This window comes from Notamacropus eugenii, chromosome 6 (assembly GCF_028372415.1).
Source record: "Notamacropus eugenii isolate mMacEug1 chromosome 6, mMacEug1.pri_v2, whole genome shotgun sequence".
Taxonomy (NCBI): Eukaryota; Metazoa; Chordata; class Mammalia; order Diprotodontia; family Macropodidae; genus Notamacropus; species Notamacropus eugenii.
The window spans coordinates 389542967-389566696 of NC_092877.1; the positions used below are offsets into that span (position 1 = coordinate 389542967).

At 45.3% G+C, this 23730-nt stretch overlaps 1 protein-coding gene across 1 annotated transcript; it reads left to right on the forward strand.

Moving 5' to 3' along the window:
• Positions 1-11422: 11422 nt before the first annotated feature.
• Positions 11423-15163, forward strand: LOC140512455 (class I histocompatibility antigen, Gogo-OKO alpha chain-like). The gene is made up of 7 exons (XM_072621548.1): positions 11423-11545; positions 11710-11971; positions 12377-12652; positions 12803-12925; positions 13436-13468; positions 13652-13694; positions 13865-15163. Exons 1-7 carry the CDS (start codon positions 11423-11425, stop codon positions 13869-13871), a joined length of 867 nt encoding a protein of 288 aa, XP_072477649.1. The 3' UTR covers positions 13872-15163.
• The last annotated feature ends 8567 nt before the right edge of the window (positions 15164-23730 follow it).

Below are 23730 nucleotides of genomic sequence, written 5' to 3' on the forward strand. Positions count from 1 at the left end.
GTATCTCCAAGTTGTTTTGATTTGCATCTCTCTAATCAAAAGTGATTTAGAGCATTTTTTCATGACTATAGATATCTGTAATTTCTTCCTCTGAAAACTGCCTGTTCATATCCTTTGACCATTTATCAATTGGGGAAAGACTTGTATTTTTGTACATTTGACTTAGTTCTCTATATATTTTAGAAATGAGGCCTTTAGCACAGACACTAGTTGCAAAAATTCTTTCCCCGTTTTCTGCTTCCTTCCTAATCTTAGTTGTATTGGACTTGGTTGTGCAAAAACTTTTCAGTTTAATGTAATCAAAATTATCTAATTTGCACTTCATAATGCTTTCTATCTCTTCTTTAGTCAAAAATTTTTCCCTTCTCCAAAAATCTGAAAAATACACTACTCCTTGCTTCACTTATTTCTTTATAGTATCACTCTTCATACCTAGATCATGTACCCATTTGGATTTTTTTCTTGTGTATGGTGTCAGGCCTTGGTTAATGCCTAGTTTCTGCCACACTTTCATCCAGTTTTCCCAGCAATTTTTGTTGAATAGTGAGTTCTTATCCCAGAAGCTGGGGTCCTTGGGTTGATCAAACAGTAAATTGCTATATTTACTGCCTACTGTGTCTTGAGTACCTAGCATATTCTTTAATGTTCACTACAAAAGCCTTGCCATCATGCTTACACTCATGAAGTTTTCTCTTCAGTAGGAACAATCTGATGTTAGCTAAACCCTTAACAGAAGGCTTCCCATAATCACTCTATTTATGAAATTTCTCAAATCTGAATTTTAAATGTTCAATAAGCTGCCCTCTCTTGCTGAAGGCCTTCAGTTCATAACTTTTCAGCCAGTCTGCATTTCTGATGTTGTTTGTCCTTTGTTCTTGAAGAGGACCATGACATCAAGGAATGTGATGCCAGGACTTGCAAGTGAATTTGGGTTTAAGTGAGGGAGGGCTGTGCAATGCCACCAGCTTCACCTTCCCCTCTGGAGTCATCTGGCTCCTGGCAAGGGATCAGGACTACTTCAGATGGCCCCTGAGTAATATGTACACTCAGGCTAAAGAACAGCCCAAATCCATTACTTATAAAGCCTTTCTCCATTAGGAATTCTCTAGTGAAGAAAAAGTTGTGTACTCGGGAGGAAAACATTCCCATCTTCATTACACTGATAAAGTTTCCTCTCAGGAAAAATTTATCCTCTCAGGATAAATCCTATTATAAGAAAGAGGTTCTGGTTGAAAGGCTCCAATATGAACTTGTTGATTTTCATTTAATTCTGTGGTTTGGAGGAAGCTTTCCCAGATTGATGACATTTATGAGTTTCCTTTCTGTTCAGTTTAGGAAGATGGGTTTCCCACATTCATTAGGCTCATTAGGTTTCTCTGCAGAATAAAGTTTATGATATTCGGTAAAGTCTGGTTTAGATGTAGAAACTATCTCTCTACAGCAAATTTTATGACCTTTCCTTGGTTCTGAAGATAAAATGAAGCTCCCTGGTCCTGCACTGTATTTGGGAAGATCCTTTTCTAGATATACTCTGCATTATAGAAAAAGCTTTGGTTCCAAACTGACACTTTGAACAGATTTATCACCTGCACTTTCCATCACTTTACTAGGAGTTTTCCTTTGGGTGGCATTTCCTTGCTGAGAATTTTTGTTCTCCAAGCTCTGCTGCCTTTCTCACCTGGCATCACAGTCCCAGCCTTCTCTCCAGCTGGAGACACAGAGACCATCTGAAGGAATATTTCATATCCCTTGAATAAAGTAAGTTCACTCTTTCCTTTTGGTGACCTCTCAAGGAACATAACATGTGCGAGTTGGCCATGTATTAATATTTTGGGAACTAGCCACTCCCGGAACACATAGATAATACTTGGAGGATCTGGCTAGTCCTCCCAGTACATGATTAATTAACTTATATCTTGTGGCCCCCGTATGATACGTCCTTGACGAACAAACACCTGCACTCCCATGGCCATGTGCCTGACCAGCTTGGAACAGTGTGCGGAGCCGTTGGCAAAAAGCCTTCTTTGTCTAAGATCCCTATAAAGTCTCCCCGCCTAGTGTAAGTCCTCGGAATCTCACCCATGGAGAGGACGCTCTGCCTGGGACCCTTGTGCTCCCAATTTGGACCCTGAACGCTGTATCCCGGGATTCCCCAGCTGATGTAATTCAGGTGTTGGTGCTCCCCGAATTGGTTATGTTTTCTTTTTCTTTTTCTTTTTCTGCTATACTGATTATTATTATACTTATTACTCTGTGCTTATTGTGTATTATCTGTTGTATTGGATGTAATTATAGACAGTCTATAATTAAACTACTTTCATTTTTAAAGCAGTGTGAGAGTGTTATTTACAGGAACGAATCCGAACCCCTAAAAATCACAAAACACCTGCCCAGAATCTTCATGAATGTTCACTCTTCCACAGTCTGACAGTGTGTGTAAGAAGGTGTGCTGAGGCTCATGGTGGGGTGGGTGACAGGATGACTTTATTTGTCTCACTATTTCAATAAAATGCCTTCACTTTGATCTAAGTTTGATCAGCTGTGGACTGTCCAAAGCAAAACCCATGAGTAAAAGCTGAGGACATAGGGTTTGGAGAGGATTCTTACCTGCCTTGTGCTTGTGGTCTGGGGTGGTCTGCCAAAGGCCAGGGAGATATGTGTGTGTGTGTGTGTGTGTGTGTGTGCGTGTGTGCGCGTGTGTGCGCTCGAGTGTGTGCGCGTACACACATGCCATGACTTATGGATGCTTTTGGTTTAACCTCTCTATATATGTAAACACACACACACACACACTCTCACACACACAAGTGAGATTTTAGTAATGATTCTGAAGACCCACTGGATCCTGCCTCAGGATTCTCCATTTTCTTTTTCTAAAACCTGGTGTTCAGGAATGATTTTAATTTTAACCCAACAGAGCTACTCTGTCTGACTCTCTCTGTATCTCTCTTCTTTTCCTTGGTTTCCTCATCTGCAAAATGAGGTAGAAAAGGAAATGACAAACCACTCCAGAGTCTTTCCCATGCAAACCCCAAATGGGGTCACAAAGAGTCAGACCTACTGCAATGACTGAACAACAGTGGCAACAATATGGCGGCACATTGGCATGTCATCTTTGGTTTATGATCATTTTGCAATAGGAAGGCATAGTCTTAGTTCCCAGTTTGAGGGTTCTATGAAAAGAACTATTGACAAGTTTAATTGAACATATGGGTCCTTTTCCTCTTGCATTTATTAAATGCCTGCTAAGTGCCAGGCACAGGCTAAGGACTTTACAAGAGTTATCTCATTTGATTCTCACAAGAACCTTATGAGGTAGATGCTGTTATGGTCCCCATTTTACAGATGAGGAAACTGAGGTAGAAAGTGATGAAGTAACGTGTCCAGGGTCACACATCTAGGAAGTGTCTGAGACCAGATTTGGACTCGGAGTATAAACCCAGTCATTGAATGGCTGGATCAAAGTGATTTGGAGCATTTTATGAGGTTTCGAGTCAGTTCTTTGCTTGAGCAGACCCTTATCAGAGATATTTGATGCTAAGATTTTCTCCCATTTGACCAGTTCCTATATTAGATGCATTAACGTTGTGTGTACAGAAGCTTTTCAGTTTCATGTAATCCAAATTTTGTATTTTATCTTTTAAAATTACCTCTATCTCTGGTTAAAAACACATTCCCCTACCCAAATTTGTGATAGGTATATGAACTACTCACCTAATCTGGCAGCCTCAGTTTTCTCAGCTGTAAAATGTAATACCACCTATCTCTCCGGTTGTTGCAAAGATCAACTGAGATAATAATTTTAAAGTCCTTAGCCCAGTTCCTGGCACATAGTAAAACCATATAAGTGTTAGCTATTCTTATTTATTTATTGTTATTAATTTTTATAGTATTAAAGCATAGTATTTAATACTGTAGTATTAAGATTATCTACTAAGAATGCATCACAGAATACGGTGTAAGGTGTTTTCCCAGCAGGTTTTTTAATCAAATAAAGAGCATTTTCCTAGATAATCTATGTTTTCCACTTCATCACACACTGGGTTTTGAGTTCCATTGTTTCTGATTCCTGTCTACTCTTTTACCAATCTTTCTACTTTTTAACCAATACTAGATAGTTTGGATGATTGCTGCTTTATAATAGAGTTTGAGGTCCGGAACTTCTCTTCTCCCTGAAGAAGAGGTTTAGAATGCCATTAAGCTCCTTCTGTGTGGCAAAGCACTTGGTGTTGATTCTATTCTAGCTGAGATTGATAAGGTAGGAGAGGGGTGTCCATTGCTCATACAAAAGCTGACTGAAATTTTCTGGGTTATATGGCAAGAGGAGGTTTCCCCCAGGAGTTAAAGAAAACATCCATTGCCCATCTCTATAAAGGTAAAGAAAGTAGACTGTCCTGTGTCAATCACAGAAGGGTTTCTCTTATTCATTGGTGATAAGATTCTTGCCAGAGTCCTCTTTAATAGGCTGATCCTTCACCTGGAAGGTGCTCATGTACCCGAGACCCAGTATGCTTTCAGAAATAGCTGGGGAACAGTTAATATGGCGTTTGCTGCCCACAACCCCAGGAGAAATGCTAGAAGCAGGAGAGAGGTCTGTACACATTTGTCCATCTGTCAATCACAAGTGCTTATGGAAAGTTATGTCAAATTTAGTCGCATGAGAAAGTTTAACAGCATTGCATGTAAATTTCATGATGACATGCTTGCCAGGGTTCTAGATAACTGAAAATGTTTTTGCCCTTTACCAGTCACCACTGGAGTGTGAAACAAGGCTGTGTGATGGAGCAATCCCATGCTTTTAAGCATGATGTTTTCAGCCATGTTGTCAAAGGTCATCAATGAGGACAAACATGGCATCAAGGTCAGCTACTGAACTGATGGTAACCTATCCAATGTGAAAAGGCTACAAGCCACGATTAAAGTGGAGGGAGACTTGGTGCATGACGCTTTTGTTCACAGAGGACTGTGCACTAAATTCAGCCTCTGAAACTGAGATGTAACAAAGTATGAATCAATTTTCTGTTGCTTGTGTTAATTTTGGCCTAACAACACCAAGAAAATACAGGTCCTGCATCAGTCAGCACCACACCATCCATACAGGGAACCATCAGTTATGGCAAGTGGAGAAGTTTGGAATACTGTGGATAAGTTCACTTACCTTGGCAGCATACTTTCTAGAGATGTAGATAGTGAAAATGAGGTCAATGCATGCATTGTCAGAGCTAGCTTGGTGTTTGAGAAGCTCCAAAGGAATGTTTGGAAGAGAAGAGGTATTAGACTGACTACCAAATTGAGCCCTTGTGCTGACCTCATTGTTGTACACCAGATATAATTGCTTATATCTGATTTGTCTTAGGAAGATTCTGAAGATCACCTGGCAGGATCAGTACCAAGCACTGAGGTCATTTCTCAAATTAAACTGCCAAGCATTCAAACTCTAGTGTAGAGAGCATAATTATGAAGAACTGGCAACACTGTTCAAATGCCAAATATATGTTTGCCCAAAAGACTCTTTTATGGAAAACTCACACAGGGCAAGCAATCACATGAGGGTCAGAAGAAGTGATACAAGAACACTCTTAAGGTCTCTCTGAAGAACTCTGGAATTGATTGCATGACATAAGAAGCACTGGCACAGGACCACTCAGCATGGCATGCCCACATCAGAGAAGGTGCTATGTTTTACCAGCAAAGCAGAACTGAAATAGCTCAAAAGAAAAGGGAGATGTGTAAATTTAGAGAATCCTCCCCAAATGTTCACGTGGACTATTTGTGCCCAGACTGTGGTCTAGCCTTCCAAGCTTGTACTGGACTGATCAGCCACACTTGGACACACTGTGACTTGACTCTAATATAGTGATGTCATTTTGGTCCTCTTCTAGAGCAAAGGACAATAACCATAATATACACTGTATGTGTTCTCGAGGTTCTATTAATTTCTCTCTGCATCATTTCATACAAGAAAAAGGGGCACAAACTAGATAAGGAAAAGCCAAAGTGATTGAAGGCGGTAGACCAGCACTGGACAAACTCACTGCCACAAATGGGCAGGTGAAGGATTCCCCTTTTAAACAAGCACTACAGAGAAAACTGGAAAGCCATTTGGGATCAGATGGGTTAAGACTCCCAGCTTCCATCTCCTACTACATTGCACTCAAAATGGAGACTGCACCTGACCATAAAAATCACTGATTAAAAGACTTAGGAAGGAAGATGGAGGAGAAGGAAAGAGAACATCCAACTTGGCACCTCCATGCCTTCAAAAAGCATTTGTAGAACATGGCCCAGCCTGAATCCTGGGTAGGAAATCCAAGAAACCACACAGAGAGGCATTGTTCCAGACAGAGAGGGTTCTGTGCACCCTGGATCTTAACCCTAAACATATCCTAAATGTGTGCTGAGGAAGGGGTCCAGCCAGCCAAGGTGTGGCTGAGCATATCAGCTCAGGGAAAGACCATTCATGAGGCCAAGAAGGGGTTCCAGATCCAGCATAAAGGGGTAGGAACAGGTGTGCCTGGAAAACCCTCTCTCTTATTGCCCAACTTGGTGTTAGACATCTAGGGTAGACTGAGGGGATCTACCCCTAGAAGAGGCAGATCCTGGGTGAGGGTCAGGTGCCAGGACCTAGGCTGGGTCTTAAGCAGGAAACATTCAAGGCAAGCAGCAGCTTGTGGTTCCAATCCCAGGAGCAGAGTGGGGTCTCAGATCTCTTCCAGCCCAGTCTGAAGCCTACAGAAAAATAGCCATGGAAGGAGTCTTAGATGAAAGGGGACTCTAAAGTTCTGTCACTTTCTAGCAGTATAGCTTTCCAGCTGGCTTATAGTGACTGAATCCATCAGTAATCTCCACATGGGTCCAGCCCACAGATGTATTGCTCAGAATCAAACATAGTTCAGGAATTTGCAGATCTATGATGGTGGAGCAGTGGATAGGGAATCAGACCATCCTGGGAGCACTGAAAACTTACAGGTCCCTGGAGTGAGCTTTCCCTGAGATCCTGGAATAACATATAACTCAAAACCTCAAGAAAGCTGCAACAAGGTTATTCTGGACATGCCCTTAGTTATGTGGAGAGAGCCTGGTCCTGACATCAGGTCCATGGTCAGGAAGGAGACTGAAAGAATAAGCAGACAATAAAGGATCCAACCACCAATTTTACCCTGGGGACAGGGATGCTCAAGACACAAACCCAGAGGAAGAAAATGACTTCAAAACATCAACACACAAAGCCTCAAAGAAAAGCACAGAGTGGGCATAATTCAGCTATGATTTCTGGAAGAGAACAAATAAGAGTAAAAAAGTTAAAGGTGATATTTTCACTGTAGAAAAAATTGGAATTTAAAGGACAGCTGTGGAAGAAGGAATCAGAAGTGGAATAAAGGGACTGTCACAACTAAATTTTAACAGAAGGGTAAGCTGAGGCAGATTTCTGAGCAAGATAGCATTTATTAGTAGGGAATGCTACCTATCAATAAATAGGTCAATGACTTGCCTCCATTTCTGCCAGAGGCCCAGAGCAAAAGGACACTTCCCCTTCTGTGGGTTTTGGGGAGCACAGAAGAAAGAGCAGAGCAGGGTGACATCACGGGGTTAAGGCCTAGTTACAGTGCTGAGGTCAGGGAACAACCTGACTGGTTGAAAGTTTGGTAATGGAGGTGAGCAACAACCCTCCTTCTCCTCCTATGAGACTAAAAGTTGCCCATGGCCTGAGTCCAGGTGCAGGACAGTGGCCTAGAAGCTTGGACAACAAACCAGACATCTTGGAAGGACAACTTGGTGGCGTAAAGATATCAGGCCCAAACCCTCTTGTTGTCTTATCCGTTTCTCAAGGTTAGAAAATTCCCTCGATCAGGAGAGTTGGACTTTTCAGCTTAACCTATTACAGACCAGCTGAACTGTAAACCAAGATTAGACAAAGAACTGTAACTTAGGCAATTACAGGACAAAAGTAGTTTAAGAACAAAATCAATAAATCGTAAATAAGATCAATAATACCATTTCTCAGCAGCTGTGTGGCCTCCTTTTTTGGTCTGGGGCCAGAAGAATTGTTTCCTCATATTTCAGCACTCTGTTAGTGTCATGCACAAATTTTACCCCTTCACAAGAGATGGCCGTAGTCACATTTTCCCATGACTTTCTCTTATCGTGGCATGTGGTCATTTATAGTGGCCAGGACTTTAGAAACATTCACATCCTTTTAGCACTCATCTATTGGCAATGACTTGATTTGAGTCTCTTGGTGTCAGGTCTCTTTCTGTTTGTATGTAAAGGACTTATTTTGGTCAGATTTGATGTATCCTTTGACATATGTGCTGCTCAACAACTTTTCATATATGATCTTCATTTATTTTAGTGAAGCCTTTTAGATTTTATGTGGTTAGGATTATCTATTTTTTTAAAATAATATCTTGGATTAAGAATGCTCCTTGACACCGTGCTCAGCCTTCTTAAATTGAGAGATGAAGAAAAACAAAATCTCCATTATAAACTTGTATACTCTAGGGCAGCATTCCAGCATTGTTCATGAGGCCCCTCCCCCCAAACACAAAAATGTATGTATATATGTATCAAACTCTGCACTCTGAATCTTTCATCTCCGTCAGGAAGTGGGGAGCCTCTCTCATCCCTTGCTCTCTGCAGTCCCTCCTTTGATCCGTGCAAATGAGATTGCTGTTCTGTTGTCAGATTTTCCCCCTACCAGACCCTCCTCTGGTGCACAGACTTCTGCTTCATCTGGTTTATGGGAGATCCTCGTCCCTCACTTTCCCCCTCCTCAGAAGCCTTTGTCTTCTGGAATGCTCTCAGCTGTCTCCTCCTTGGTAAGTCTTTCTGGATGCTTGCAGTATTTTTTTCTTTGACCTTAAGATCTGGATTTGGGCTAAGAGGATTGTGGGAGTTTTTATTTGGAGCTCTTTCCAGAGATGGGCTTTTTTTATTTCCATTTTGACCTCTAGTTCTAAAGACATCCAGTAGTATTTTTTTAATGGTTTCTTGAATTAAGATTTAGGGCCATGGTTTTAATGACTCAAATTCTCTCTCCTCAATATGATTTTCAGGACAATAAGTTTTCTTTACAGTTTCTTCTGTTTTTCAGTCTTTTCATTTCATTTGGATCTTGGTCATTGTGTCATGGAGTCATTGGATAATGTTTGATCCATTCTAGTTTTCCTTACATTTGTGGCTTGGACCAGGTTCTGCTTGGACTTTCTCGAAACTAGGATGAGGTTCCGGATTAGACTCAATATTATGGCTACTACGTTTGGTAAAGAGAAGAAACCAGAGCTGGGTGTTCAAGGCTATGTAAGTGTGCACTGTTGGTGTCTAGTTTCCTAATCTGGAAAATAAATGAGATTTTCTCTAAGATCCTCTCCAGGGAAACTCGATCTGTGAAATCTTTAGTTTCATGGTTTCCCAGTTGGGGGGATGAGACAAGAAAGAGAGAAAATCCTACCAAATGTGCCCAGATTCATTGTTTCTGAAAAAAGAAGTTACCAGGCATTCACACCTTCATATTTCAGGCAGTTCAGACCAGCTTTAGGCTGAAATGGCACTACTCCCTATTTTCATAATTAAGATCTTTCCTTTTTGTTATTGAGTTGTGTCTGACTCATTGTAACCTCTTTGGGGGCTTTCTAATCAAAGACATTGGAGTGGCTTGCCCTTTCCTTCTCCAGATCATTTTTCAGATGGGGAAGCCAAGGCAAACAGGGTTAAGCCACTTGCCCAGGGTCACACAGCTAGTAAAGGTCTGAGGCCTGGACTGGAAGTCAGTTCTTTCTGACTACACGCCCTTGGCTCTATCCACTGGGCCACATCCCTGCCCCTCTGCTACTCGGATCCCCAATTCCATTTCCTGGACTGATTTCCTCTGCATTTTTGGGTCCTGGCTTGTTTATCTACAAGGCCTGAAGAGGTTACAAGACTTGCCCTAGTCACAGCTGGGATGGAGGTCCTTAAATCTGAGGTGGCAGCCCCTGGTCTCGTCAGCCTGCAGATTTCTTCAGTCCTCAGACCCCCTCAATCTGGGCTGGGGACGTTTTCTCCCCAACTTCTAAGTAGGGGAAAGGGTGGCACTGAGGGGGCTGGAGGGGAGGGTGGACTCTAGCCCTAACCCTTCTTTTTCTCTGGTTCAAGCTGCGAGCACAAGAGCGGCGCGCTCCTGGAGTGATGATGGGAGGGAGGGAGCCTGGGCTGCTCCACAGAATGTTCTGGGAATGACAGAGACCGAGCCAAGGTCTCCCAAGCAGGGGATTTCCTCGGGGTCAGTTTCAGTTTTGGTCTCCCCACTGTGCGGGCTCCTTCTGCCCAGTCACTAGTGACGTTTGTTTACTCCCGCCCACTATTGGCTGACAGAGCCTCCGGGAAGCCAATCAGAAGTGAGGGATTAGTCCTTTTACAAACTCAGAGCAAACTAGTCTCTCCAATACTGGGCTCCTGTGCCTGCGGGCCATGGAGCGCTCCCTGTGCGCTCTCCTTCTCTTAGGGACCCTGGCCTTGCCGGACACCTGGGTGAGTAAGGAGAGAACAGTACTAAAGGGCCGCCCGGAGACTGGGTGCAGCACCCCGGGGTAGCGTGGGGTAGGGATGGGATTCCCTACACTAAGCTCCTCAGACCCCAGCCCAGGGAGTGTTTCCTCGGACCCGGCTCCTTCTTGTCAGTGGGTCCGGGAGGGCCTGAAAGGGAGAAGCCAGGAATAAGCCTGGATCCCCGAGCCCGCCGCCCCTGACGGGGCTTTGGGGGAGGTGGGTGTCTTTGTGTCGGTCCCTTAGTTTGGGGGGGGGGGGTGAGTGGATCGGTAGGGGGTGGGAGGTCATGGGGAGGGAGAATGGGGACCACAGTCCTGGGGGCGTTAAGAAGGAGCAGAGCTGTCCGGGGTCCCCCCAAGGGCGAGGACAGAACCCGGGGCAGCTTTGTTAAAGAGCTTCACGGAGGATCGGGGAGGGGCAGGTGAGGACACAAGGTGGGGGGCCGAGAGTGAGCAGTGTGAGAGACCCCGGACCCGGACCAGAGGTGGGGGCGGGGAGAGGGAAGCAGCGTCCAGGAGCAGGGGGGTCCGACCTGCCTGGGCTGTTGTCCAGGACGGCGTGGTGCTGATCTCAAATCGCTGAGGTTTGGAGAATTTTAAGCGCGGAGGGCGATGTGCCAGCATGGGGAGGGGAGGGGGATAGCGGGCTTGAGACTCTGGGATCCCTCTGGGGCGTGACTGGGTCAAGGGTCCGAGTCGGGTCTAGGCTCTCCCCGCCCTGACCCCGCCACGTCCCCACGTTCCAGGCTCTCACTCCATGAGGTATTTCTCCTCAGCTGTGACCCGGCCAGGGCTCGGGAGCCGCGGTACCTCTCCGTAGGCTACGTGGACGATCAGCAGTTCGTGCGCTTCGACTGCGACAGCCCGGGTCAGAGGATAGAACGCGGGCGGCGTGGATGGAGGGGATGGAGCAGGAGGACCCGGGGTACTGGGAGGGGCAGACGCGGACCTCCAGGGCGAAGGCACAGACTTTCTGTGTGGGCCTGGAGAACATTCGCGGCTACTTCAGAGTGCGGGGGGTGCGTGACGGGGGAGGGGCGGGGGGCGGGGAAGCGGGGTCCCGCCTGAGGCCCCCCAGGGATGGAGGGAGGGGCCCCCGGGGGTGTCGGGGGGCGGGGCCGGGGCAGCCAAGGTCGGGCCACACTGACCTCGGGCGGACAGGGCAGGCGTCCACACCTTCCAGGCCATGAGAGGCTGCGAGGTGTCCCCGGAGCTCACCTTCAGGCGCGGGTTTGAAAAACACGCCCACGACGGGCGAGACTACATCGCCCTGGACACCGAGACCCTCACGTGGACCGCGGCCGTGCCCCCCGCCGTGAACACCAAGCGCAAGTGGGAGGAGGAGGGGAGCATCGCGGAGAAATGGAAAGCCTACCTGAAGAAAGAGTGCGTGCTGTGGGTGAAGAAGCACCTGGAGATGGGGAAGGAGACGAAGAAGAGGACAGGTAACCTCCTGCCCCGCCCCAATGTGCGAGGCATTCCAGGCCTCCTGGGCGGCCCTTCTCCACCTCCCCTCAGACCCGGGCCCCCGACCCCTGGAAGCCCTTGTACTCTAGGGGGTATTGGAGGGTGTTCCCCTCTCCCCACCAGTCCTCGTGCCCATGGAGGGGAGAGGGGAAGGGGAGCCTGGAAATGACTCTGACATTTGACTGCAGACCCATCCAAGTGTGCTCGACATTCAAGACCCCCAACTCATCCTTCTCATCCACTCCTCAGCCCCATCCCTGGACCCCCCACCTCCAGGAAACCCAAGTACCTCATGGCTCAGATTTTGGGGTGTTCCTCCTGCCCTGACCTGTCCCCATGGTGGGAAAAGGGAGCCTGGTAATGCCTCTGACCTTTGCCTCCAGAACCACCCTCTGCCAGAGAGACCCGACACACTGTCCCAAATGGGGAGGTGACCCTGAGGTACCAGGCCCAGGACTTTTACCCTAAGGAGATCTTCCTAACTTGGCTGAGGGATGGAGAGGAACAGCCCCAGGACACGGAGTTCATTGAGACCAGGCCTGCAGGAGATGGCACCTTCCAGAAGTGGGCAGCTGTGGACGTGACCTCTGGACAGGAAGGGAGATACACCTGCCGAGTTCAGCACGAGGGGCTGTCTGAGCCCCTCACCCTGCAGTGGGGTAAGGACTGTGAGGAGGAGCTGGGAAAAGGCAATCCCTCACCCCACAGGACCAGAGAGAGGGAGAGTTACTGGGGGTAGGTGGGGGAGAGGTTAGTAATTCTCAGGTCAGATAGATATCAGGGCCTCTCACTTCTGTTTTCCATTTCAGGGCCAGAGTCCTCACCCGCCTGGCCCATAGTGGGGGACACTGTTGTTGGCCTCCCCCTCCTCCTCTTCCTCCTCCTCACTGCATTCATTGCCTGTTTTGTGATCTGCAGAAGGAAGCTTTCAGGTAGACTGGACTGGGAGGGGTTGTTAGGGATCAGGCATCCAGGAGATCCGGGCTTCCCCTGACCCAGCAGCTTGCCTCTCTGTCTCCAAGTCCTCTCCCATCTAAGGGACAGTTAGATGGGCCCTAAGAGTGTAGATGAACAAATCCCTAACTAGAAGCCATTTCTCTTTAGGATGCCTGGCAGGGGTGTAATAGGCTGGCTGAGTGAGGAATCTGTTTCAGACTCAGCTCAGACATGAACATGAGGATCTGTGGCCGAGGGCCTGGGTGTCTCCCTAGCTGGGGGCTGCAGACCAGTCCTGGGAACCCCTGGAGGCAGATGTGGAGGAGGGGAAGTGCCCATTTGGGGGCCTTTTCTCTCTTCCTCTTGCATCTAGAGGCAGGAGTAGTGTGGGGCATGGGGGTGCAGTCCTGATTATTTGTTGTGTCTCCAAGACAAATCTTTGAACTTCTGAGACTCTACTGTGGTCTCCTCTCCTGGATTCCTCACTGGAAATTTTTCTTTTCCAGGTAGAAAAGGAGGTGGTTATGTTCTAGCTGCAGGTAAGTGAAGGGTAGACATGGAGGGTAGAAAGAAGGGGCCAGCCCATGGTGTCTGCAGGACATGAGCAATGAGAAGGCAGAGGGGAGGCCTAGCCCAGTAGCCTCCCCTGTCCCTCTCTGCTCCCATTCCCCGGTTCTGGGATATATGTTTCTGACTGGGTTATTTTCCTCTTTTGTCTCCAGCCAATGACAGTGCACAGAGGTCAGCTGTCTCTCTCACAGCCAAAGCTGAGACTCTGGGGGCCCAGAAGGAGGGAGGAGCCAAGCAAAGAGGAGGACAGTCTGTGGGAGGTTGGGCTGAGGCTGGACTGGGTAGTGAGGCAGGCCCTTCAGAATGATGAGAGGCTGGAGGCCAGAGGGCACTTAGAGGATCCCCATGAATCTCTTTCCTTCTTCAGCTTGAGAGAATTTCCTGGCATGGACCTGAGACAGAAAACCAGTCTGCAGTCCCTGGGTTGTTCTGTTGACCCCTGGCCTCTCTCCTCAGCATTGGCCCCTGAGATCCTTCCTGCACTCTACTAGCCCAAGCCCAGGGCAGCCTCATCAGGGTCCTCACCATGTTCTCTAAGGCCTTTCTCCTTCCTCCCTCCTGTTTTTCTGTCTGATTTGGGAATGAGCCTCCTTCACATCTGATGCTGCCCTGACCTCTGGGGTCTCTGTCTGACCATCAGAACAGCCTGATGAATCACTGCTCTGCAGTCTTCAGCTTTTCTCCACAATCTGAGCTGAGCTTCTGATTGGGTGGTAGATTGTGGGGGACAGGATGACCACGTGGAGATGTTCTGGCTATGTGAAGGGGAAAAGAAATGAATGTTTGGAGATGCCTGAAAAACCTTTTATTTGTTCTACTGAGTCTGGGAGTGCAGGTGGAGGCTGGGCCCAGAGGGGACGTGGGGGAGGGTTGGTGTGCTGTACATGGTGAGGGCCAGAGATTTGTCTTTGATTTGTTCTGCTTGGGGGCACATGTGGATATGGTCTACTGGGACTTGTTTCGGGCTTCATACAGAGCCCAGGCTGCACACTCCTCCTGGGCCTGGAACCATGCCTAGACAGGCTGTTGGGTCAATACCCATAGTCTGCCCTCCCATAGGCTGCCCCTCAGCACTGACCTTCAGAGAGGTCCAGTTCTCTCTGTTTTGTCTTTTTCTTCAGAGATATAAAAAGCAATATTTTCATCCTGCTTCTTGCAAACCACAGAGGAACAGGAAGTCTTGTGAGAGGAGAGGACAAGTCTTCCATGGGGGCTCACTTTCCTCATCTGCAGCAGAAAATGTGTCTGAATTTCAAGGTGGCTCAGTCAGTGCAGCCTCTGACTTATATGCAGGAACACGAGAGTTCAAATCCCATCTCAGACACCTAACAGCTTTGTGACCCTGAGCAGGTCACTTAACCTCTCACCTCAGGAATCAGGGTGGGGGGTGTTAGGGAATTGCCAACCCTCAGCTCTCTTGGATGGCGTACACCAATCATGGCTCAGGTAAACTGAGGGGAGATTGGTAAGGCATGAACAAGATGGCGCTGGGAGGAAGGGTTCCACCCCTGTTTACCACCAGATACTTCCGGAAACGTGGCTGGAAAGTAGTAGCAAAATTTGCTTAAACTAGTTTAATCCTGCTTGAGCTGCTTACATAACTAAGGTATACACGATACTATATAAGTGCCTGAGCTAGTCTGAATAAATGGAGTTGCCTTACATCTTTGCCTCCTGCCTCAATCCATTACTCACAGCATGCTCCTTCAGGGTCGACAGGCCCTGCTGGTCAGATAAGGCCTGTTGGCTCAGGGTGAACAGCCCCCAATAAACCCCGTTCAGGGGGGGATCACAATAGCCCCTTCTCCCAGATCTTGTGAAATCGTATTTACAAAGCGCTCAGCAAGGCTTATGGTAGAAATGAATGCTGTTTTTATTATTGCTTTCAAGCACTAATTCCTATGATTCTGCCAATTCCAAACAGACACTGAATCATCATAATACTCATTGAAAGATAACTTTCATCCTTCAGAGCCCTAAGAACTCCTCCCAGTGTGAAGTCATTTATTTCCTAAGAAGGGACCCTCCTGGATATTCATGTTATTACAGGATTTAGAATTATAGTATCCTCCCTTAAGAAATGATGGGCATGAAAGGGGGGGTGTGTCCTCTGACAAACCAGCCCCTGAAGCCACCAGACCCAAGCTTGGGGACTTCCCAGGCTCATCAGTCTAGAGTCTGAAGGGGCCTCCCAGGCCCTGGGGTCCAGCTGCTTAGGACAGCACCTAGTCCACAGGAGACTCAATCAAGGCTGTTGGGCTGCCTGATTGCAATCCCCAAATCCATTCCTCTGATCTCTAGGACTTTTTTATGAAAGGAAAATCTGTTTGATAATGTTGAGATGCAGCTTCTGAAGTCCAGGCTAGCTCACCCACAGGTGTTCAGAGAAGCTAGTCTGGGACCCCCAGGGGAGGTTCCAGTGAGAAGGAGACTTCAGTTTCAAAGGAGAATATGTATTTATCTATATCAGATAAGCTGTGTATACTGACCCCTGTGCAATCTGATGAGAGTTTTCAGGGGGGTCTGTGAACTTGGATGGGAAAAAATACATCTTTATTTTGACAAACTTCTAATTGAAATTTCTTAGACTATAAAATTTTCAAAAACCACACTATTCTGAGAAGACATTTATTAAAAGCTTCACCAAATGACACAAAAAATTTAAGATGCCCTGGTCTAGGTTGTATCAGAATGATGAGGGAAATGCAACTGTGTTTAGGTACGTTTTGGCACTTATTGTGGCTGTGAGTGTGTGTATACATACACCCTTACCTGTGAATACATATATGTGCATGAGAGACAGTAACTACTAACCAATCAATTCATCGATAAGAGTTATGAAACTACCTGTACTCTTTGACCCAGAAATACTGCTACTAGGCCTATTTGCAATGATGATTGGGGAAAAAGGAAAAGAATCTATATGTTCTATAATATTTATAGGCATATGGCGGCAACAAACTGGAAATCATGGGGATGCCTATCAGTTGGGGAATGACTGAGCAAGTTGTGTTACATGATGGTTATAAAATACTACTGTGCTATAAGACATGATGAAAACATGGAAAGACTTGCAGGAAATGATGAAGAGCAAAATGGGTAGAACCAAGAGAACGTCACATATGCTCTCAGCTATGCTGTTTTAAAAACAACTTTGAGTGACTAAGTCATTTTGACTACTGTAAGGACCCAGATGAACTACAAAGAATCTGTGAAGAAAGAAGCTGTATGCATCCAGAGAAAGAAAGGATAAATAGAAGCATCCATAGAATGATTTTACACACACACACACACACACACACACACACACACACACACACACACACACGCACGCACCCACACACTTGTGTCTTATGGTATCCATCTCTAGGGCTGAGGAAGGGGAAGAAAAAAGGGGAAAATTAAATATAACTTTATTATATATTTACTAGGAATTGCATGTTGTACATAATAGATCTGCAGATTCATGGGTAATCTCTTTTTCTTCTATGTTGTGGAAAACATTATTTTATTTCACAAATTCAAAATAAAATACCTAAAATTACAGAAAAATCAGCTACATCTGGTTCCTGTTGGCTGTGGACTGGGCATCAGTGACTATGCCAGATGTGAGGACACAGCTTTGGTGGTGTTGGGTTGTTCAGCTTGTCAGGAGCCCAGGTCACCAGGACTACTCTGAGTGAGGACAGAGGGAAGAGATGAGAGGACAAAGAAGTCATGGGAAAAGACGTGGGCCAAGAGGCCTGTCTTTGGTTTTTGCATCCTTTCCAGTGATTTCCTGCACTCTCCTGGGGTCCTTGATTTCAAAGGTATTCAGGATTTGCTCCCCTCCTCTTGTTAGTGATATGCTAGCTCAGGTTTAGGTTCAATGTTGGGATGAAATGAGGTCCTCACAAATCACTGATCATTAAAGAAAGAAGGTCAACTTGGGCCTAAGATAGCAAGGATGTGCACCAAGCACATGGTGACACTTTTCTGGATAGGGCTTCTCTCATGTCCAGGTGAAAACTTGTCTGGTCAATGGGACAGGGCAGGGTGACTCCAAAGAAGTTACCATGTTAAAGGAGCCACAACTCCCTGTGGATGAGACTTTAGGTGCCCTTAGGTCACCAGGAAGCTACTTGATGGGAGACAAGGGTCAATCAAATCCCAGAGACAACTTTGTTGCATTTTAGGGAAAACTAGTCCTTTTTTCTGGGAAAACCAGAAATTCTTTGTCCCATCGCACACTAGCCCCAAGACCTAGGGATCTTCTAAGAGACCTTCCACCTTTTGCTAATTTTCAGGATTTGATTGGACAATTATCCTGCTCCAGGAAATATAAGAAGTGAAGAAAAAAATACCTTGCCTCACAAAAGAGTAACCAAAGGAAAAAGAAAACCAAAAAACAAGGACGATGAAAAGCAGAAATTCTAAGCTTTCTCTTTCTCCTTTGGATGAACTGAGCCTCAGATCTTAATCATCTAGTCCTGGTGTCAAATACAGCTGGAACCACATTAAAATGTAATTGAGAAATATTTTACAAAATAAAGATGTAATAAAACATGGATAATGCTAATATGTGGATATCTTAGGTAGAGGAATGAGAAGACTTCTTCTAAAACTGCCAAGGCCTCCCTCGTGACTGAGGGTAAGGGGCAGAGATCCATTTAAGTGAGGAAAAACATTGCCCCCAGAGGCAGGAAAGTGTCTTACTTTTGGACAAATTTCCAAGCCTGCATGCTTTCCTCCACCCAGATTGTTGGCAAATGGGGAATATTTCCCAGTCCCTTGAGAAACAAATCTTTCTCCATCCTTTGAGTCCATATTCTACACTTTCCTACCTCTATACTTTTTCCCATACCATTCCCTCTGCCCAGAATGCCCTTCCTTCACTAACTCAGTAAAAATCCTATTCATCCTATTAGACCCTGTGCAACAAATGTCAATGCTTCCAAGATGGCTTGCCACAGCTCCTCATTTGGAAATGATTGTTCCATCCATGGCCTCCAATAGCACTTTGTGCACACTTCTGTTTCCTGTGTTACATCTACTTGTATGTTAGAATGACTGACTCTAACCCGTTTGGAGTCAGGGCACAGGTTGTGGTTACTTGTACCCCCACTCAGGATCTCCATAGGATGGGGACTCTTGGGCTACACTGACCATGAGGAGAGCTTCTGGATATTGGGAGGAGCTCCATCCTCTGGGCTCTCAGCGAGCCCCAGAGCTGCTCCTCCCCCAGCCCCTGAATGCTGGCTGTGACTGCAAACTGCTGGCAGTGACCCTGCAATCTCCTACTCATCTTCCCCAGGTACTGGATCCAAGGACAAAGTCCCCCAGTTCCCAAGCACCATTAAACCAGAGCCATCTGTCCCCTCATTGGTGTCCTGTGACACAGTCAGTGTGGTGACTGATGATTCTCAGACAGATCTTTTACCCACCCCCACTCCACTGTAAGATCTGCCTTATACAGGACCCATTTCCTGCAGATTCAGTTTCCCCTCCCCATGCCAGATTCCTCCCAAGACAAAGTTTCTCTTCATTCTTACCCTGACCTCACCTCCCAATTCCCAAGAAGACCAGAAGTGAAATAGCTCAGGAGCCTCCTGTCCTAGATAGTTCATCCACCTCTAAGAAGGCAGCATTTAATTCCATCGAAAGCAAAGTACAAGCAAAGCTTAGACAGATGCAGGATTCCTGACTCAGTAAGAAGGCAGATGAAATTCAGTTTCACACTGATAGTAACAATCCAAAGCACTTTTTTGATTCCCTGAAAGCTATTTATGGGTCAAAAACCTATGGTGCATCACAATTACTCAGTGCTGATGGAGCCACATTGATTAATGATAAGGACATGATCCTAGAGAGACGGGCTGAACACTTCCATATTCTTCTCAACAGATCATCATTAATCATTTGCTGCGGCCATTGACTGCTTACCTCATGTTAAAGTCAATCCGTTCTTAGCTGAACTTCCAACTGAAAAAGAGGTTTTTGAGGGCCATTAGGCTCCTTTCATGTGGTGAAGCACCTGGTGCTGATTCTATTTTAGCTGAGACTTACAAGGTAGGGGGACCGTTGCTCATACAAAAGGTGACTGGAATTTTCCAGGTTATATGGCAAGAGGAGGTTATCCCCCAGGAGTTCAAGGATGTCTCCATTGTCCATCTCTATAAAGGTAAAGGGAATAGATTGTTCTGTGAAAATCATAGGAGTGTGTGTCTCTTAGTCATTGCTGGCAAGATTCTTTCCAGAGTCCTCCTTAATTGGCTGATCCCTCACCTGGAAGATGGTCATCTACCTGAGAGTGAGTGTGGCTTCAGAAAGGGCAGAGGAACAGTCAACATGGTGTTTGCTGCCTGACAACTCCAGGAGAAATGCCAGAAGCAGAATAGAGGTCTGTATACAATGTTTGTAGATCTGACCAAGACCGTTGACACTGTTAGTCGTGAGGGTTTATAAAAAATTATGCCAAAATTTGGTTGCCCAGAGAAGTTCATCAGTATTGTATATGTCAATTTCATGTTGACATGTTTGCCTAGGTTCACGATAGTGGACAATGCTCTTGTGCCTCTTCCCAGTCACTAATGGAGTGAAATCGACCCCACCTGGATACCAGAATCAGAACTCTGACTTTCCCCCTGCTCTGGCCCTGTCTGGACCCCAAAGTCCTGTCTTCCTGTCCTGCCCACTGGCAGCTCAGCCCGTCCCCTCACCCCAGGACCCTACCTAGGATGCTCCTGCCTGCCTCCTTTATTTGGACCCTGGCTTTGAGCTACTTTCCCATTGGACCCCAGGCATTGGCTCCCCTGCTCTGTGTGGGGTCCCAGGAGGCCATGGGCTCCTAGTTAGACCTTATGACCCCACATTAACTCCTGCTAATTTGTTGCAATAATTTGATACTTATAGCAATTATATCCAAATCTACTGTGAATTTTCTCTTTGCACTTATATGTGTGTGTCCTTGAATAGGCCTTAAAAAGATGCTTACAGAGAATTAGAGTCATTGGTTTGTGCTTCAGGTATTCTAACAAAGGGCACTAATCTTATAAATGTTGGTTCAACATTTATTCATTCATTATAAATGAAAGATTCAACATCCCATTCTAAAGTTTTAAGGGGTGGACATAGAAGTGAAAAGTTAGAATCATAGCAGATTCTAGAGGTTTTGTCATTGATTATTAAGGAGTTTTGAAACACTTTCTTACAATCCAGGTCACTCTCTCCCCCCACACTCCCTTCCCTCGAGTCAAGAGGGTATCTCAGTAAGACTGCAAACAACCCTGGAGTTTTTCTATTAATTCCTCTCATCCCAGATCAGATTAGGACTTTTTTCTCCCACCTGGAAAAAGGAAGGAGGGAAAAGGGCAGCAACTACAGCCTGGAAGTATCCAGATTCAGGACACAGTCACAGCTCTGGGGAGAGGGTGAAGGGGCATAGGTCAAGATAAAGAAGTCAGGCAATCATCTGCACTTGGTAAGACAACCCATTCTTCTATCACTAATTTTATATGAGAGGCAGCTAGGTGGTGCAGTGGATAGAGCACCACTGCAGGAGTCAGGAGGACCTGGAGTTCAAATCTCACCTCAGATACTTGACACTCACTAGCTGTGTGACCTTGGGCAAGTCACTTAACCCCAATTGCCTCATCCTGGGTCATCTCCAGTCATCCTGATGAATATCTGGTCACTGGATTCACATGGCTCTTCAGGAGAGGTGAGGCTGGTGACCTGCACAGCCCTCCATCACTGAAAACAAAGTCAAGTGCAAGTCATGTCATTATTTCTCTGATGGCATGGTCTTCTTCTGTAATGAGGGATGAGCATACACTATTTTATATGATCTGGAAATGCAAATGATGTCATCTGAAGTTTATTGTTTGTGTTATGGTTAAAGCAATTTCACTATCACTTATGAAAATTGCAAGATTGCTAGTTATTTTTTAATGCTAAAATCTAAAGCTGGCAATTGATTACTATGTGTATTGTATGTAAAGGAGAGTTGTGCCCATTCAGAGCAGCCCTCAGGGCTTATCAAAAGGTACAGTCTCCAGCAGTTCTAAGGAGCTGATTTGAGTCATGGAGATCCTAAACAAGGAATTTGTTTTACTGAGAATTTGAAAATATGTGAAAATGATCTCTAGTGATTGACTTTTGCACAAGGACAATTTTAAATTTGAGATGTGAGTCCTGGCAAATTCTTGGTCACTGATACTTCCCATCTGAGGTTAAAGATCTTGGGACTATAGTGAATTGTGTTTGGAGTTAATTAAATCCATCAATAATCAGTGGTCAGTAACCTACCATCTGAGAGAAATGCTACAAGCCTCTCAGAGAAAATGTGTCTGTTACAGGCAGAAGTCTTACCCTGGAAAAGCTGAGAAGATAATCCTAACCTCAGTCTAGGATGGGATCCTCTTGCTTCAAATTCCCTATTATGTTCCTTTGAAAAGGAATGTTTCCCACCTGGCTATTCCTGATTCTGGCTTTGAGGTGGAATTGATACTACATGTTTGCAAGGACAGCAGGGAGATCTAATCAGACATTGCTTAAAGAAATTAATTTGGACTATTCACTGGAAGAGCAAATGTACTGAAACTGAAACTGAAATATTTTGAAACTGAAGCTGAAATATTTTGACTGCATAATGGAAAGACAGGACTTATTGGAAAAGCCCTGATGTTGGAAAAGATTGAAGGCAAAAGGAAAAAGGAAAGGCAGAGGATGAGATGGATAGAGAGTGTCATGGAATCGATGAATATGACCTTGGACAGACTTTGGCAGATAGTGGAGGATAGAAAGACCTGGTGTACTGTGGGCCTTGGGGTCACAGTCAGACACAACTGAACCACAAAATAAATGTCTGTTGATTGACTAATTAACTGATAAGTTATGTGACCAAGGGTAATTCAAATCACTTCGATTAGCTCACTCAAGTTTAGTCACTTATAGAATGGTGATAGTAATCTTTATCCTACCCACCTTTGGTGGATGGTTTGAAGATTGCTCTTTGAAAACTTAGCACACAAGAATCAGAACATGGTCACTTGGCAGAGACACCCAAGGAGTTAGGGCTCTCAACAACAGGACCAGATCTCAAACTACTCTACAAATCAATAATCATCATGGCTATCTGAGAACAGCTAAAGAAGTAGAGGTATTGATCAGAGAAACAATAGACAGGTATTCCACGAACCCAGAGACAAGCTTCTGTAATAAGGATACAGTGTTTGACAAAAAAGTAAACATAAAAAATGCTAGCCAACTTTAAAGAATTGGGAGTAAGCCACTACCATGCACCATACAAAAAAGTAAGTTAAAAAAAAGATATAGGATTTACATATATAATGTCACATCATAATTAAAGCAGAGGAGAGAAATTATCTGTTGTATCTTGGAATTTAGGAAAAATTTATAATCAAACAAGGGACAGAAAGTATAACACAAGATGAAATGGGCTATTCTGATCACAAATTTTGAAAAAAAAAGTATGCTTTAGGAAACATAATATATAGAAGGTATTTGAAAAGCTGTGTAGTGGGGCAGGAAGGTGCCCATTAGGATACTGAGATTATTCACTAGGATAATGGGAGTGAAAAAATAAGAGGCAGATTTGGGAGAGAAATGAAGAATGACTGGCCCAGAACCCTCCTCAAAGTGGAAATTCTGGGAGGAAGTAGACAGTGGAAGGGACTGGGAAACAGAAGGAACTTCAAGGATAAGATGGCTACTTGGGTGAGGAGAACTTTTCAAATCCTAAGACAGATGAGGCATGGATATGGAATACAGAAAGTCCCGAGAAGAAATAGCGGTCATCTTGGGATCCTGCTCAAAATTTAGGTATCAATGTGAGAAGAGAACCAAAGGCGCAGAGAGATTTTTCAACATGAGAAGACCACAGGAACTAAGAAGACTTAGAAGAGCAGGACTGAGAAGGCAGCAGGGATATGGTGGTCAAGTCTAGGGAGGGGTAATCAGAATGAAGAAAAGATTGGACAGAGGGCTACCCTGAGGCTTCCCCAAAATGGAGAATTAAGGAAGGAAATCACTAATTGTAGAAGGGGACCACGGGAATAGAAACAGGAAAGTCTACAAAGGAAAGTTAACAAGCCATTTTGATATAAATAAAGATTACGTGAAGGGGGATAAAATGAAACAAGATAGGAAAGGGAACTGGAGGAATGATTGTAGACATATTCAGAGACCAAAGAGAGATGAGTGGCTTTTGTTTTACAACCATTAGAAGGTA

What these genes read in the sequence shown, in the direction of transcription:
- LOC140512455 (XM_072621548.1), top strand. Translation starts at nt 11,423, where the DNA reads ATGGAGGGGATGGAGCAGGAGGACCCGGGGTACTGGGAGGGGCAGACG. An exon ending in GGAGACGAAGAAGAGGACAG is followed by an intron (nt 11,972 to 12,376) that starts GTAACCTCCTGC and finishes CTTTGCCTCCAG; the next exon opens with AACCACCCTCTGCCAGAGAG. An exon ending in GCCCCTCACCCTGCAGTGGG is followed by an intron (nt 12,653 to 12,802) that starts GTAAGGACTGTG and finishes TTTCCATTTCAG; the next exon opens with GGCCAGAGTCCTCACCCGCC.